The sequence below is a fragment of the Diplotaxodon limnothrissa genome, linkage group LG1 (assembly GCF_057381915.1).
Source record: "Diplotaxodon limnothrissa isolate DT_005_m linkage group LG1, D_limnothrissa_male_GT1.1, whole genome shotgun sequence".
NCBI classification, from domain to species: Eukaryota; Metazoa; Chordata; class Actinopteri; order Cichliformes; family Cichlidae; genus Diplotaxodon; species Diplotaxodon limnothrissa.
In genome coordinates this window covers 38,609,672-38,626,301 of record NC_140596.1, presented here as the reverse complement: position 1 = coordinate 38,626,301, position 16,630 = coordinate 38,609,672, and the positions used below count along the sequence as shown (strand labels likewise).

General features: G+C 43.6%; 1 protein-coding gene across 1 annotated transcript; it reads right to left on the bottom strand.

Moving 5' to 3' along the window:
* Nucleotides 1-1,162: 1,162 nt before the first annotated feature.
* Nucleotides 1,163-16,242, bottom strand: drd4b (dopamine receptor D4b). The gene is made up of 4 exons (XM_085358275.1): nt 15,994-16,242; nt 14,051-14,163; nt 11,829-12,421; nt 1,163-1,377 (listed from the first exon to the last, which is right to left on the bottom strand). The coding sequence occupies exons 1-4, from the start codon at nt 16,240-16,242 to the stop codon at nt 1,175-1,177; spliced, it is 1,158 nt and encodes a 385-aa protein (XP_085214401.1). The 3' UTR covers nt 1,163-1,174.
* Nucleotides 16,243-16,630: the final 388 nt, after the last annotated feature.

Genomic DNA, 16,630 nt, shown 5'->3' with positions numbered 1-16,630 from the left:
ATATCAAAAAATTTATTCAGTCTGTTATGTATGGAAACACTTGAATGGTTTCTTACCTGAAGATAGAATAAACACAACATCATTATATATCCTTCCACTCAGTCAAACACACTCACAGAGGTTGTTTAGCTCAGCTATGATCAGCATAAAGGCTGGAAAAGGTCGCACACTAGATTCTAGACTGGTAATGTAAAGGAGGCAATACAGTCTTCTGAGCAGAGTCAAAGTAGGACTTGTAACCCTACATAGTGCATCTTGCTGTGCCACTAATCACATCTAATACTATAAAAGTCTTTATTCAGTGGGTAACTCATAAGCGAGCACTGATTACTAATTCTGCTTCTAATGACTGAAAATTGCTACTATGTGGCCGAGATGACGATAATTCAGAGCTGTACAATGTTTTTAATGTTTCTATTCTTTCCAGCCTTTAGCCTAAGCTAAGCTATACTGAGCTAAGCTAAGCTACTCTGAGCTAAGTTAAGCTAGGCAGCTGCTGGCTGTAGCTTCATATTTACCACACAAACATGAGACCGGTGTTTATCTTCTTTATCTGTCTGCAAGAAACACATCATGCCAAACTGTTGCTTTATGCTTATTCATAACAGTAGGCATGAGTGGCTGATTTTAGACAAGTTTTTGCTCTTGAAGCTGCTTTTAGCTGCTTGTCATTCTGCTCTGTTGAAGCTTACTCAGTCTTTCCGTATAGTTGGAGATGTTTTGAGATGCTCATGTCCTTCTGTGGAACTGGCTCACAGTAACCCCAGCCAGCCAAGGCTGATGGACAGTATATTCCAAAAAAAGTGTCATGTAGACAAAGTGAAATCTCTGTTTTCAATAAGGGAGGCTGTGTTCATCTGTTTTCTGTAGCTTTCCACAAATGCACTGTTAGTTTTTTCTAGGCCGTAATTCGTGGGGATCACAAAATCACGTCATCAACGGAGAAAACAGACCCAGATATGGAATTTATAAGATCAGTATTTGCAACTTAGAAACAATCTTAATAAGTTGTCAGCAAGCCACTATCAACCATAAGTAAGTGGTTAAACTGAAAACCTCTGACTTTCCAGCAGAAGTCATATGCTGTAAATCCTGTAAATCCTTCCAAAACCCATTCCCAGTCTCGTCATTCCGCCTTCAGCTCACTGCAGAGTCTGTGGTGGGAAATCTGTTGTCAGCAGCAGCTGCAGAAGCATTTCTTGAAGAATTTCTTGAACTCTGTGTTGAACATGGTGTAAATTATGGGGTTGAGAGCACTGTTGACGTAGCCCAACCAGGTGACAGTGCTCATTAGACCAGGATGGATGCTGCATGTCAGACACACGGCTCGCATCGTATGGACCACAAAGAATGGAGTCCAGCAGAACAAGAAGCAACCTGTGGAGAGCGTACAAAAGGGAAATCAAGTTTCTTTTCACTTTAAGTTGTAACTGACAGATTCATATGAGCATACACACACACCAGTCAAAGGTCTGGACAGCACTCCATCACTCTTTGGTCAAACAGCCCTCACACAGCCTGGAGGTGTGTTTGGGGTCATTGTCCTGTTGAAAAATAAATGATGGGATGCATGTCGCAGTAGGATGCTGTGGTAGCCATGCTGGTTCAATATGCCTTCAATTTTAAATAAATCCCCAACAGTGTCACCAGCAAAGCTCCCCCACACCATCACACCTGCTCCTCCATGTTTCACAGTAGGAACCATCGTTTCCCTTTTCTGTGTCACACAAAGACACGGCAGGTGGAACCAAAGATCTCAAATGTGGATTCATTAGACCAAAGCACAGATTTCCACTGGTCTGATGTCCACTCCTTCTGTTTCTTGGCCCAAACAAATCCCTTCTGCTTGTTTCTTTTTCTTGGTGGTGGTTAAAATGGTGTCTTAACAGGATGCCATGTAGTTTCTTAGCAGCTATTTGCCCATAAAGGAATTATGTAATTTTCCAGACTGATTGAGCTTCAGTTCTTAAAGTAATGATGGATTGTCATTTCTCTTTTCTCAGCTGATTGGTTCTTGCCATAATATGAATTCTAACAGTTGTCAAATAGAGCTGTCAGCTGTGTACCAACCTGACTGCTGCACAACAAAACTAATGGTCCCAACTCCATAAAGAAGGCAAGAAATTCCACAAATTAACCCTGACAGGCACACCTGTGAGGTGAAACCATCTCAGGTGACTAAGTAAGTAAGTAAGTAAAGTTTATTTATATAGCACCCTTCACAGACATATGTCACAAAGTGCTTTACAAGGTAAAAACATAATACAGTCATAAAATACACCATGAAAACCCTGGTCTAATTAAAAGCTTTTTGAAATAAAAATGTCTTTAGCTGCTTTTTGAAGGTCTCCACTGAGTCCAAACCCCGTAGAAATAGGGGAAGTGCATTCCGCAATCTGGGTGCAACAGCTTGGAAAGATCGGTCCCCTCGGGTTTTAAAACGAGTGTGGAGGACCACTAAAAGGGTTTGGTTTGCTGACCTCAGGTTACGAGTGGAGGTATGTGTATGAATCAGATCAGCAATGTAGGGGGGGTGCCTGTCTCTGTAATGCTCTAAAAGTTAAAACTAGAATTTTAAAATGGAACCTGAATCTGATTGGTAGCCAGTGCAGCGACTTTAAAACAGGGGTCATATGAGCACCCTTGTTCGAGCGGGTCAGTAGCCTCACTGCAGAGTTTTGAACAACCTGTAGGTGGGCTAGCCCTTTCATGTTTAAACAAGTAAACAGGCTGTTACAGTAGTCAAGTCTTGTAGAGATAAAAGCATGTATTATCATCTTGAGTTCACTTGTTGACACGATGGATCTAAGTTTAGAAATGTTCCTCAGGTGAAAAAAGCAGGTTCTTACTGTCTGATTTAAATGCCCCTCCAAAGAAAAAGCTTCATCAAAAATGACACCCAAGTTTCTAAGGTTATGTTTCTGTGAGGAACCTAAGTCACCCAGTCGCCGTTTAATATCAGGTATTGCACTGCCTGGTGCAATAATCAGAGTTTCTGTTTTGGCCGGGTTTAGCTGTAAGCAGTTATTGTTCAACCATTGTTTAATGTTGGTTAAACAGTCAATCAGATTGGAGAGCTTATGAGCTTCAGCAGGCTTAAAAGAATAATATAGCTGAATATCGTCAGCAAAAAGATGATAAGATACTTCAGGAAACTGCTGTATTATCTGACTTAAAGGAAGAATGTATATTAAAAACAGAATAGGTCCCAGCACAGAGCCCTGAGGAACTCCACACAACAACTCTGTAGATTCCGACATGATCTGGTTTGCAGACACACTAAAACTCCTTTCAGATATATAAGATGAAAACCAGTCTAGAACAGAGCCAGACATCCCAACCAGGTCTCTCAGTCTGTTTATCAGGATGGTATGGTTGACTGTATCAAAGGCTGAGGTAAGGTCTAACAAGACTAGGACTGTGTATTCTCTGGAGTCTGCTGACATCATAATATCATCAGTAACTTTCAGTAGTGCTGTCTCAGTGGAATGCAATTTACGGAACCCAGATTGAAAACGGTCATGGATGTTATATTTCTCCAAGTATGCCGTAAAGTGGACAGCTACTGCCTTCTCAAGGAGTTTTGACATAAATGGGAGTTTGGAGATAGGTCTTAAATTTTGAAGTAGTGTTGGGTCCAGGTTGGGTTTTTTGAGCCTTGGTTCCACAATGGCATGTTTAAAAAAGCTGGGGAACACCCCAGTCTGAAGAGAAACATTAAAAAGGTTCACAACCCAAGGACCAATGGTGTCAAAGGCATTAATAAAAAGCTTAGTGGGGATAATGTCTGAGGGGCTCTCGGACGGCTTCATTTTGTCCACCAGGGCTGCTATTTCATCATATGTTACTGTTGTAAAAGTCGACCAGGAGTACAAAGGGAGTGCCTGACTCGGAGAACAAGAAAGCTTTGGGGAGATTTTAGCATTGATGTCGTTAATCTTATTAAAAAATCGGAGGAGTTTATTACTATCTACTTTAGAGTGTACATCTAAAGGTACCACATCTGGGGAGACAATAGCACTAACTTTGTCAAAAAGAAACTTGGGATTTCTGTTGTTTTTTGTTATGAGTCTAGAAAAATATTCTGATCTAACAGTTCTCACTGTGTCATTTAAGGAGAGCATGAGATCTCGAAGATGGAGCCTGTGTACGTCAAGTTTGGTTTTCTTCCATAGTCGTTCTATTTTGCGGCATATTCTCCTTAAGTTTAAGATAGACTCATTTATCCAAGGGCATGTCTTCTTTTGTAAAGCCGAGCTTGTTTTAATAGGTGCCACTTGATCCAAAATGGATGTGCATTCCCTATTAAAAGACTGAATAAGAACATTTACATCATAACAAGTGGAGACCTGTCAAACATAATGGAGAACCTCTCAGCAGTAGTCTCAGTTATTATGCGTCTATGAGTTTTTAACTTCACAGGCGTCTATTTAGAGCTAAAATTAAGTTCAACAAAGATACAGTTATGATCACTCAAATGTACATCCTCAGCAAACACATTGCCAATGTTGAGGCCAAAGGAAAAAACAAGGTCCAAGGTATGGCCTTTTACATGGGTTGGACCGGAGACATGTTGGACAAAGTTAAAAGACTTGGATATAGATAGAAGTTCAGCTGCAGAATTAGATGAGGCATCATCAATATGAATGTTAAAATCCCCAAGAATTAAAGCTTTCTCCAGCTTGATAATAGAAGATAAGAAGTCCATAAAATCCTTTAAGAACTCAGTAGCAGGGCCAGGAGGGCGATAGACTAAAACACAATGAAAGATGTTCGTAGAGCCCACCTTAATTGTTTGCGACTCAAAGAAAGAATAGTTTTCAGTTTGCATACCTCTGCAGGTGAAACTGTCCTTAAAGACAACGGCAAGACCTCCACCACGGCGACCTAAATGGGGGGCGCCCAAGTAAGAGCAGTCTGCAGGACGCAGTTCATTTAGGTGAATAAATTCGCCATCCCTCTGCCATGTTTCGGTGAGAAACAGAAAGTCCAGGCTTTTCCTTGTGAAGAGCTCATTCAGAGAGAAGGATTTGTTTGCGATGGAGCGGGCGTTCAAGAGCGCGATCCGATTAAAAGCTGACAGCGCAGGTTTCCCATCAGCTTGTCGGAGTGGAATTGACAGCAAACACCGTGCCCGCACGCGAGGTCTCCAGCAGCGCCACGGAACCGGCGGGGCCAACCACCGGTTGTGCGATGCGGGCTGTGAGGGCGCAGCGGTGGGGAGATAATCGGCAAAATCCAGAGCATCAGATGGGCAGGATCCATGCTGTAGTGGCTGCAAGTACGTGTTTCCAATCAAATCCGGAAGGGTAACTGGCAGCAGAAACCGGGGACGCCTCCAGACGAGTCGGGAAATCTCCGATCTGTAGTCTCGTCTGATGTGTACCTGGATGCCGGCCCTACAGCCTCTTTTCCTCGATTTCTTCTTGGAATTGCTTAGGGCACGTTTCGCAGGTAGCAAGAAGTAATCCAGTGAGGTGGAAGAGTGCACAAATGGTGGGGGAAAAGTTTTTCTATAACTGTCCCAGTCATCATAAAGACGTTCCATAGAGTCTTTGATGTGGAGCAAGGAAGAACGGTCATAAATCACAGCAGCATAGCGCCATATATTAAACGTCAGGGCTGATATAAAAGCATAAAATACAACACAGCGTAGGCAGGTAGACGGCAAGCCGAGCAAAGGCGCCATCTTCCTGTCACAGTCCTGTCACAGTCGTCACGCATGAAGCTCACTGAAAGAAGGCCGAGGGTTTGCAGAGCTGTCACTAAAGGGTGGCCACAGCATGTCTTTATCCTGTCTTCCTTCTCTCACCCCAACCAATCACAGCAGATGGCCCCGCCCCTCCCTGAGCCTGGTTCTGTCGGAGGTTTCTTCCTGTTAAAAGGGAGTTTTTCCTTCCCACTGTCGCCAAAGTGCTTGCTCATAGGGGGTCATATGATCGTTGGGTTTTTCTCTGTATCTATTATTGTAGGGTCTGCCTTACAATATAAAGCACCTTGAGGCAACTGTTGTGATTTGGTGCTGTATAAATAAAACTGAATTGAATTGAATTAAAGCGCTGTCAGGAATCTGAAATATAGAGTTATGAATCTTTTTTTTCTTTGCTACAAAAAACCCAAAAACAAATTCCGCCACTCTGAACGTCTCCGTGTGGTCAACAGCAGACACACATTATGCCCCTATCGTGGTCTAAATCAATCAGAGACAGTCAGGGGCGGGGCCTCTCTGATTGGCCGTGGTCCAGATATTCCCGTAGTCCTTCGTGTGTACATTTGATTTGGATAGAGAGGTGAGTAGCTTGAATAAAGCGATATCGATTCATTAAATCCTGAATTGACATTTAAATATAAACTTATTTTGCCAGAAACGCCAGAATTTCAGGTTAAAGCTCATAAAACTATTTCAACAACCACCAAACAGTAAATAAGAGCAGGTACACGGACTCCACACAAAGACGTAAACGCAGAGCAGACCCCACGCAACAGAATCAGCTTTCTCTTTCTCGGCTTTCTCACCCGACGGCCCGTAGACAGACAAGCCGTCGGGGCTGAAAGCCGACAGCTCACCGATTCTGATGCATCGGGTCCGCGCTGTGTTTACGTCTTTTTTGCGCTAGAGTCTGAGCTGCAGGTTTTGTCTCTCTCCAACCAAAATTCACTGAACCAGCAGCAAAAGAAGATCAAACTACGCTTCACATTTGATAAACATCGTCATGAATTCACTCTGACTTTTGCTGTTTTGCTTCCACCACGATAAAATCACACTTCATGCACAGCGCTCTCTCTCTCTCTCTCTCTCTCAAATTGGGGTGATCGTGGCTCAAGAGTTGGGAGTTCGTCTTGTAATCGGAAGGTTGCCGGTTCGAGCCCTGGCTTGGACAGTCTCGGTCGTTGTGTCCTTGGGCAAGACACTTCACCCGTTGCCTACTGGTGGTGGTCAGAGGGCCCGGTGGCGCCAGTGTCCGGCAGCCTCGCCTCTGTCAGTGCGCCCCAGGGTGGCTGTGGCTACAATGTAGCTGCCATCACCAGTGTGTGAATGTGTGCGTGAATGGGTGGATGACTGGATATGTAAAGCGCTTTGGGGTCCTTAGGGACTAGTAAAGCGCTATATAAATACAGGCCATTTACCATTCAAATCTCTGTTTTCTGCATTATTCATTCGCTTATTACCCATCAGTCTACTGTTGTTTACAGCGCTGTCGGCCGCTGTCTTTTTTTATTTTTTTTAATATTTTTACTTAAATGACCTCGGACAGGAATTTAAACATTTTAAAATTATGCAAAATGCCGAATTTTTTAAGGTTATCTGCTATAAAAAGCCAGGCCAGGAAAATCTGCTCCATGTTTTTCTGAGTTTTATTCTCAGTTACTTTGACACAAAGGCCTCTGCTGTGATGCTCACATCTCTGATAAAGTCTCACAAGTGTCAGTACTGATAAATGATCAGAATTATAATATTTCTGACTGTCTGAGGCAAAGTTGAATCAAATCGGGACTTTGTGAATTGGAATCGAATGGATTATAGAAATCAGTGATGATACCCAGCCCTAGCCTAAGAAAAGGTGCACCAGTGCAACCGTGGCAAAAAGTTAGTCTAGAGCCCTGTGAGTGTGTATATATATAAATATATACATGGAGAGAGAGAGAGAGAGAGAGAGAGAGAGAGAGATACTGATAATGACTGACATTTGGATAATGAGTAGTATTGTAGCTTCCAAATCTGACTCCCCCACACATCCCTTTCTGGGTCAGGTTGACCTGCCGTTAGTCCTGTAGTGTCTGTGTGTGTGTGTGTGTGTGTGTGTGTGTGTGTGTGTGTGTGTGTGTGGCAGGTGTATTGGAACCAGAGCTTTAGCAGCTGCAGCTTACTCAGTCATCAAGCCCTTTAAATACCCGGCTCTGCCACTTCCACTCAGCCTGACTGTAGACTTGGCTAACTGTCAGTGTCTGTATGCGTCACACCAAACCTAGACCAGGCAAGTCTTCTTTTGTCATAAATGTGCATCCCCCACTTTCCTCTCATTAAACGGCCATCCCACAGCTCTTTGCTCATTGAACCATAACAACGCAGCAGCCTCCCAGTGTGTATATTCTGCTAGTCTATTAAACGCCTGCTCTATTCTACCAAATTAGTTACTCATCCATAGCTCCAGCTGTCCATATGCCAGGCTAAACTCGTCTCCAGCTAGCTCTCAGTCAACAACAAGCTCCCAAAACCAAAATTCCCTTGTTTTTCCTGCTTTTTCTTACAGTTGTCCAATCTTTTAGTGGTCTGTGTAACAGCTACCACTTGTCTGTACAGAAAACCTACAGTGATAGTGACAAAGTCAGCAGCTGGCCACAAGTATTAAATATGGTCACAATCTTTGTTTCTGTTCCTCAGGTGTTGGGTTAAGTAATGGTTTGAAAAGGGCATTTACCTACAAATGTGACGCCCCCGTGGCACTGATATTAGTAGTCAGCACTGCTGCCTCACAGCAAGAAAGTCTTGGGTTGAAATCTGTTGCTCATCTGACCCTTTGGTGTGGAGTGTGAATGGTTCTGTGTCATTCTGTGACAGACCAGTGACCTCCACAGGTGAAGCACACACACACACACACACACACACACACACACACACACACACACACACACACACACACACACACAAAAGATCAAATTCACTGTAAGATGGCCTGTAAGGATTTGCCACGGAGGAAAAACTAAAGAGAAGAGAGATGGTTTTCTTTGCCGCCACAGAGTGAGTAATGGTTTCAGCCTGACCACAGGACATTCTTTCAGAGTTAATTTAATATGTAAAAAATGTGATACACTGTGATACACTATTAAAGGTTTCTGTTAGGTTCACTCTCACAATATGCATTTATAACAAACCAAAGGACTGAATGACTGAAATGTGATTACGCACTCAACTGTATGATATGTGCATAGTCTACATAGATATGTCTGTGAAGGTTCTCAGTCATCCAGGTCATCGTAGTCAAAGGAGCTTGCAAAGAAAAGCGTCTGGACTTCTTTAAGTTGCTTGAAGACGTTTCACCTCTCATCCGAGAAGCTTCTTCAGTTCTAAGGTCAAATGGTGGAGAGTCCCAGATATAAACCTAGTGGGAGTTTCCCCCCACAGAGGGACAAAAGGACCCCCTGATGATCCTCTAATCGCCTGAGCCAAGGTGTGAAACTGGGTGTGGGTCCCAATCAGCCAGAGTTGTTTCGAAAATGTGTTGGCTTGATTGTCAGCAATGAAGAGTTTGTAAACATCTGGTTTCAACTGTATATTTGATGATGTTGGTGTTTGAGAGAGAGAGAGAGAGAGAGAGAAAGAGAGAGAGAGAGAGGAACAGAGAGAGAGAGAGAGGAACAGAGAGGGAGAGAGAGCGAGAGAGAGAGGAACAGAGAGGGAGAGAGAGCGAGAGAGAGAGGAACAGAGAGAGGGAAAGAGAGAGAGGAACAGAGAGAGAGAGAGCGAGAGAGAGAGGAACAGAGAGAGAGAGAGCGAGAGAGAGAGGAACAGAGAGAGAGAGGGAGAGAGAGAGGAACAGAGAGAGCGAGAGAGAGAGAGAGAGAGAGAGGAACAGAGAGAGCGAGAGAGAGAGAGAGAGAGAGAGAGAGAGGAACAGAGAGAGAGAGAGAGGAACAGAGAGGGAGAGAGAGGAACAGAGAGGGAGAGAGAGCGAGAGAGAGAGGAACAGAGAGGGAGAGAGAGCGAGAGAGAGAGGAACAGAGAGAGGGAAAGAGAGAGAGGAACAGAGAGAGAGAGGGAGCGAGAGAGAGAGGAACAGAGAGAGAGAGAGCGAGAGAGAGAGGAACAGAGAGAGAGAGGGAGAGAGAGAGAGAGAGAGAGGAACAGAGAGAGAGAGAGCAAGAGAGAGAGAGAGAGGAACAGAGAGAGAGAGAGAGAGAGAGAGAGAGAGGAACAGAGAGAGAGAGAGCAAGAGAGAGAGAGAGGAACAGAGAGAGAGAGGGAGAGAGAGAGAGAGAGGAACAGAGAGAGAGAGGAACAGAGAGAGAGAGAGAGCGAGAGAGAGAGGAACAGAGAGAGAGAGAGCGAGAGAGAGAGGAACAGAGAGAGAGAGGGAGAGAGAGAGGAACAGAGAGAGCGAGAGAGAGAGAGAGAGAGGAACAGAGAGAGAGAGAGAGAGAGGAACAGAGAGAGCGAGAGAGAGAGAGAGAGAGGAACAGAGAGAGAGAGAGAGAGAGGAACAGAGAGAGAGAGAGAGAGAGAGAGAGAGGAACAAGAGCAGGTGAGACACACATGTTAGTCAAATGGTTGTTTACCAAAAGTATCAGCGTATCATAGGTCCTCATGTATCTCGTACCTAGTGTTTCTTTTTAGGTTTGTTATTTTTCAAATTCTATATTTATTGAGTTTTGCAGGCTTGTTTGCACAACAAGGGTAAATAATTATATAAACGTTTCTGAATCTAAATAGTGGACTTTGGTAGAATTAAAAAATAAGTGTAGTGCAGGTCTATGATGATTTTTAGTGCTACTATCATCTAGTTCTGATTCTGGGTCTGTCTTGGTTAAGTCCTAAGTAGTCCTGATTTTGAGCTGTTGTAGTCCTGTTTTAATTCTGGATCAGTGATATATATTTTCCCCTTTATGAAGTCATTTAGTTTTGAACAAAACTCAAAACAGAGCCTATAAACACCCCCCCCCCCCCCCCCCCCGTAATCCGCCTCTGTTATTGGTTATAAAAAACGGGGCCTTCACTATGAAAGACTGAATCAGTCTCTGCCTGTACTTTAAAAATAACCTCAAGCTGGCTACAACAAGATAAGAAACACATTTTAATAAGTTACTGTAAAAGTAGAACAATTCAAATGTGTCATCTTGTCCACGTCTGCCATCGGCCTCGCTCTCTTCCAGCATTCGCACTGCTCCAATCTGCAGCTCCACATTCGGTCTCTGCTCAGTTCAGCTGCGGTTGGACATCTAGATTGTTGGCCTGTAAGTCTAGATTCTGCTATGCAGGTGTGTCACTGGTTTATAATCTGTGACAGACGTGCACAATACAAGCTTCTTTGTGTAACCAAAATGAGAAGAAACAGCAGTTTTCTGTGTTTCAGTATCTTTGTCCAACAAGCTGTAACTGAGTAACTATGGAAGCTCAGCCACATAATAGGAAAAGATCCATGTTATTGGAAGAGATACATAAAAATATAAACCAAGCCCTGGACGGGCTTTCGTTTGTTCAACAGCAACATTCAGCTAACATTATTTATATTAGATTAGAAAGATTATAAAACCTAGTTCACTGTTACACTTGTATTAAAGGTCATACTCCCCATGAGAAAGTGTCCTAAATCAGTTTTAACTTGATTTCATTTATAGTTGAGGCTTTTCGGCTTACACCAGAATTATGTCAGCTTCATTTGCAGCCTCTGAGGTTGCAGCACAGCTCGTGCGTGCTTGGACGGAGGCATCATAAGAGAACTGTGACACGCTGCTTTCTGCTTTTCCCAAAACATTTCTGATGCCAGCTGACCAACAGGAAATGAGCTCAGGAAACTCTGATTCGTCTCCCTTTTTAGCGATCACAACACAAACCTCCTGTCGACTCGAATCATTGATGTGAATGATTGAACGGATGAATGAACGTAAACCGAGCGACAGCGAAAAGCCTGCTAGAAATAACAGGAACACTTAGGTCAACGTGTTTCGACAGCAGGCAGAGGAGCTACAGATCAAATCCTACAGTGCAGGTTATCACAGCAGCGCTGCTTCTGTCAACTATCCACCCAGAGTTGTAAAACACTGATTTGGACTAAAGCTTGGTAACACTAACGGTCCTCGGGTGCTGCTGGCTCACCAATAAAGGCACTCACCTACTACGACAGGCAGGACCTTCATAGCTTTCCTCTCCCTGCTGTTGAGCTTGGCTCTCGTCTTCATTTGCTGCCGGCTGAAGGTCAGCGTAGGCACCGAGTTCTCTCTGTACTGCCGTGGATAAGGAATCTCCTGTTGTATGTAGTCGCCAGAATCATCCATGCGAGACTGGGCTAGATCTCTCTCAATAATCCTGGGCAGAGGCATGGGCAGAGGTCCAGGGATGGTGCCCGGCACTGGGGCGAGGGTCGTGGTGATGGCGGCGTGCTGCAGCTTCCTGCAGGCCTCGATGCTGCTTCGTAGTTTGGCCTTACGGGTCTCCTCCCAGCGACGCAGCCCGCGGAAAACCCCAAAGTAGAGCAGGACCATGATGGGGCAAGGAATGAAGAAGGAGCAGACTGAGGAATACACCACATAGTTGTTGTCCTCCAATTTACACTCTGTGGGATCACGGTTAGGTACGTTGTTGATGCCAAATATGACAGGCGAGGCCACTGCTAAGGCCAGCAGCCAGGTGGCAGATAGCAGGATGATCTGACGATGGTCCACATGTTTGCGGTTGTAGTTTAGTGGAATGGACACGGCAATAAACCTGCAGAAAGAAAGAAGCGTTCACAAGGATATGTTTAACATCATGATCTCAAGCGCTTGGAAGCATTTTGGTTTCCATTCGTAGTCTATGTGTAGTCCAAATTTGATTGTCTAATCATTTTTAGTAAAGCTATCATTAAATACATTAAATACTGGTAAATAGTCTTTTGGTAAGTAAAAGAAGTAAAATAATCTAAACTTTGTCCTAGGAAACATTTAGCTTTTGTCCACTTCTGACAGGAAGTCTCAGCCTGGTTCACAACACTGGAAAAAACTGTTATTCTTACAGTAACACAGCTGTTCAGAGTTTATATTGCATGATTTTCATTTCAGTATTTCCTGTTACTTCAAATGTATAAGGTTAAAAATGTAAATTTCAGTGTCAAAGCTGAATTATTCTGAGTTACAAAAATAATTCTCTGTCCTTGTGTCACTGAGCAAAGACTCCGGAGACTAATTCAGTCATAGTTACTGTCAAGTTATACTTTTTACCTTGATCGATCACGCTGGGTACGTAAGCGTTGTTTGGAGGTTTTAAATAAAAAGATAGACCTGGGAGCTTTGACAGTCATTTGTAAAGTGGACTCAGTCTATTAAAGGCTTTGGATGACTGTCTGCTGACATTTAGACAAACACAGGGACAAAATTTTTAGCCCCTCTATGAAAATTTCATTTAAAAAAATTGATGTTAAACAGAGTAAGGTTTTCACGCAGCTTTTCCTCTGGCCTATCCGAGCAGTCTTAGGGTGTGAGGCACCCTGGACAGGTCGCCAGTCTGTCGCAGGACTAACACAGATAACTATTTAACCTAACCCCACTAACTGCATGTCTTTGGACTGTGGGAGACGTGGGAGTACCGGGGGACAACATGCAAACTCCACACAGAAGGACCCCGGCCTGATGGTGATCCTGAACTCAGGATGACTTTACTCACTGGCTGCAGTGCTCAAGAGTAATATTTTGTGGTGGCTGTGCCTTTGAGAGAATTCAAAAAACAATTTTGATTCATTACAACCTCCCATGGCGCAACATTGATTTAACTTGGCAAACGAATATATCCGTCCTAAGCAGCTATATTTTCTGTCATTTTATTTTAGCTGTAATGATTTATAGTAAATCAGGCTTTTTGAAAAGCTGCAGTGACCTTGGACCTTTTCATGCTCTCCCGTAAATGATGAGTTCTCTTCCAAATCACCAAAGTTGCAAAGTTAAAGCTACAACAGCCATATTAATGGTTAATTCACCAGACTGAAATAACCTGACATTGGCCTTTAAAAATAGAGAAATTTCAGTTTAGTGTGGATGTGGTGATACAGAAAGTCCACGAAACATTTGTTTTAATGCTTGTTTTTAACTTGAATTTCAGTTTGGAACTTAATTATTTTATAGGAAACAAAATGTGAGGAGTATATCTGGATTACACTGTTATCTGAATGAAATAACTATATGATGAAATTCCCTTTTTAATATTACGTTTTCTTCTTTGTAGCAAGTATTTGTGTCCAGAACAGCTGAAGGATTAATCATAGTATCTGCTGTGTTTTTGTTAGTTTTCACCTTTCAGACTCATCTTCATCGAATGCCTTTGACAGTAAAAGCAAGCATGTAGGAGCAACGTAAAGAGGTATACCTGTCCACACTGATAGCACAGAGGTTAAATATTGATGCGGTGCACAGCATCACATCCATGGTCATCAGGCCATCACACATCAGCATGTTTAAGGACCAGACTCCACCCTGAAACTGCACACACATAAACAAACACAAAAACACACAAACCTTGAGTCAAAAGAAACTCACTGCAAATATTCCCAATCCTCTTGTCTTAGTGCCACAAACGTTCCTGCATGAAGCATGACTCTGTCCCCTGACTTCTTCAGCAAGCACAGTAGGCGTTAACTTTCAGACACTTTCTAATCCAGTGACTGTATGTGGACAAAGCACTGGTGTGAAGATTAACTGGCTGTGACCACTGGCACAGATAACAAGATCTCAAATGCAGCTAGTTAAGGAGGATTTAAGGGGAAGCCTCAGCAGGGCGTCTCTATTATATTTAGACAGGCAGGCATGCAGGCAGGTGGCTCCTGATACTGAAGGCAAGGCTACATCCTGGTCTTTTGCCTGCAGATGTTGTGAATTATGGGTCGTACCTTTTCTCAACACCAGAATAAAGCTCCCACTGTCTCCCCTCGGTCTTTATTTATCCTGATGAAAGACGAACAGCCGTCCCTGTTTTATGATGCTCTTTTTCTGATGAGTATAATTAGCTACCTCGCTAAGTCACAACAATCTGAGTGTTAATCCTCCAGAATTGTTATAATTAATAAACACCTGAATTCAAGACAACAGCTTTCTGTCCACTAGTACTTTAGGGCTCACACATTATTAGAAACTGAAGCGTCACATTTTGCATCTTTTTGCAGTCCTTTTGCCATTTTCTTTTGGTAATCATTTTACCGATATGTGCTGATTTTGTCACTCTGCGGTTTCTTTTGTATCTCTGTTTGCATCTTTGTTATTTTGCATCTGCATGCATCTGCGTGCGATTGTGGCTCAAGAGTTGGGAGTTCACCTTGTAATTGGAAGGTTGCCGGTTCAAGCCCCGGCTTGGACAGTCTCGGTCGTTGTGTCCTTGGGCAAGACACTTCACCCGTTGCCTACTGGTGGTGGTCAGAGGGCCCGGTGGCGCCAGTGTCCGGCAGCCTCGCCTCTGTCAGTGCGCCCCAGGGTGGCTGTGGCTACAATGTAGCTGCCATCACCAGTGTGTGAATGTGTGGATGACTGGATATGTAAAGCGCTTTGGGGTCCTTAGGGACTAGTAAGCGCTGTATAAATGCAGGCCATTTACCATATATTTGGAGTTGTTATTTTCTGTGTTTCCATGCTCTTTTCTTTAACCTCCTGACATCCACATATGTGGACATCACATTTTGGGCTGTCTAGACCAAAATACTAAATTTTGCTCTACAAGGGCCTGATGTCCACTAACGAGGACGTTTTACTGACACTGTTCTATTGAAATTTAAAACCGATGTCCTCATATGTGGCTCTCATTTTTCTCAGAAACAAAAATCAGGTAAAATAACAAAAAAAATTCTTTGTTTTTACATTCATCAGGTCCCAATCAGCCCAAATAGCAAAGAGAAATTAAAAATGCATGCTGTGGAAGAGTTCGGGTCTTATGAGGTTAAGGGTATTTTAGACGGGTTTGGAGTCTAAAGTTTGCATTTTACTGTTTTTTGTAGCAAGCATGTGTTTTTTTCCCCAGTTTTGCTATTTTTGCACAGTGGTTTGTACGTCTTGGTTACGTCTATTACGTCTATAGTCTCCAGGCCTTTAAAGTTCTTATGGGCACCTTGGATTTTGTGAAGTCTTGAAGCCACACTGTGCGGCCTTCAGTTTTTATATATTTTTCATTTCCTCTTGGTTAATGTTGCATCTGAACTGCAGGAGATGTAGAGATACCTGCTTATCTTCTGTCTGACGCTTTCTTCGAGTCACAGTCAGACTCATCTGCACGCATGCTGTACTAAATGCTGACCTGATAAGCCTGTTGGGTAATACGGCTCTTACCTCTGCGTAAACGAAGAGAGGGAGAACCAGCACCGCCAGCAGCAGGTCTGCAAATGCCAGACTCACTATAAAGTAGTTTGTAGTGGTTTTTAAAGCTTTCTCCAAGTAAACGCTTATACACACGAGCACATTTCCACAGGTGACGACGATGATCAAGAAAATCCCGAAAATGAGAGCTGGGAAGTTTAAATGTGTGACGGCGGCCGCCGGCAGGGTGTCGTTGTTAAAATCCGTGAAGTTGTCCGACATGGTCGCCGGTGTTGCACCGTGCGCCGCAGACTGACGGGCTCCTTGTCCTACGAAGAGTTTCCTCCAGGGTAGTTTTCATCTATAAGCCGTTAAGGAAAGCAGAAGGTTTCCAGATGAAGTCGGGCTAAGTTGTTCTCCGTGGACGCGCATCCACGGCGCCCAGTGTGCGCACTGAAACCGATACGCAAAGCCACACCGCTCGATGTAACCACGTTACCAGCCCTTAGGAACCCTTTCTTCAAATTTGACCGGCTGTCAAATGTGGATTCTCTGATAATTGCTCGCTACTGAAGGGGTAGCTGTGCAAAGTGGACGAATCAGAAGGCAACGGCTTAACCGGATAAATCTGCTTATGTGTTAACAGCCTCAGCAGGTTGGCAAATCAGGT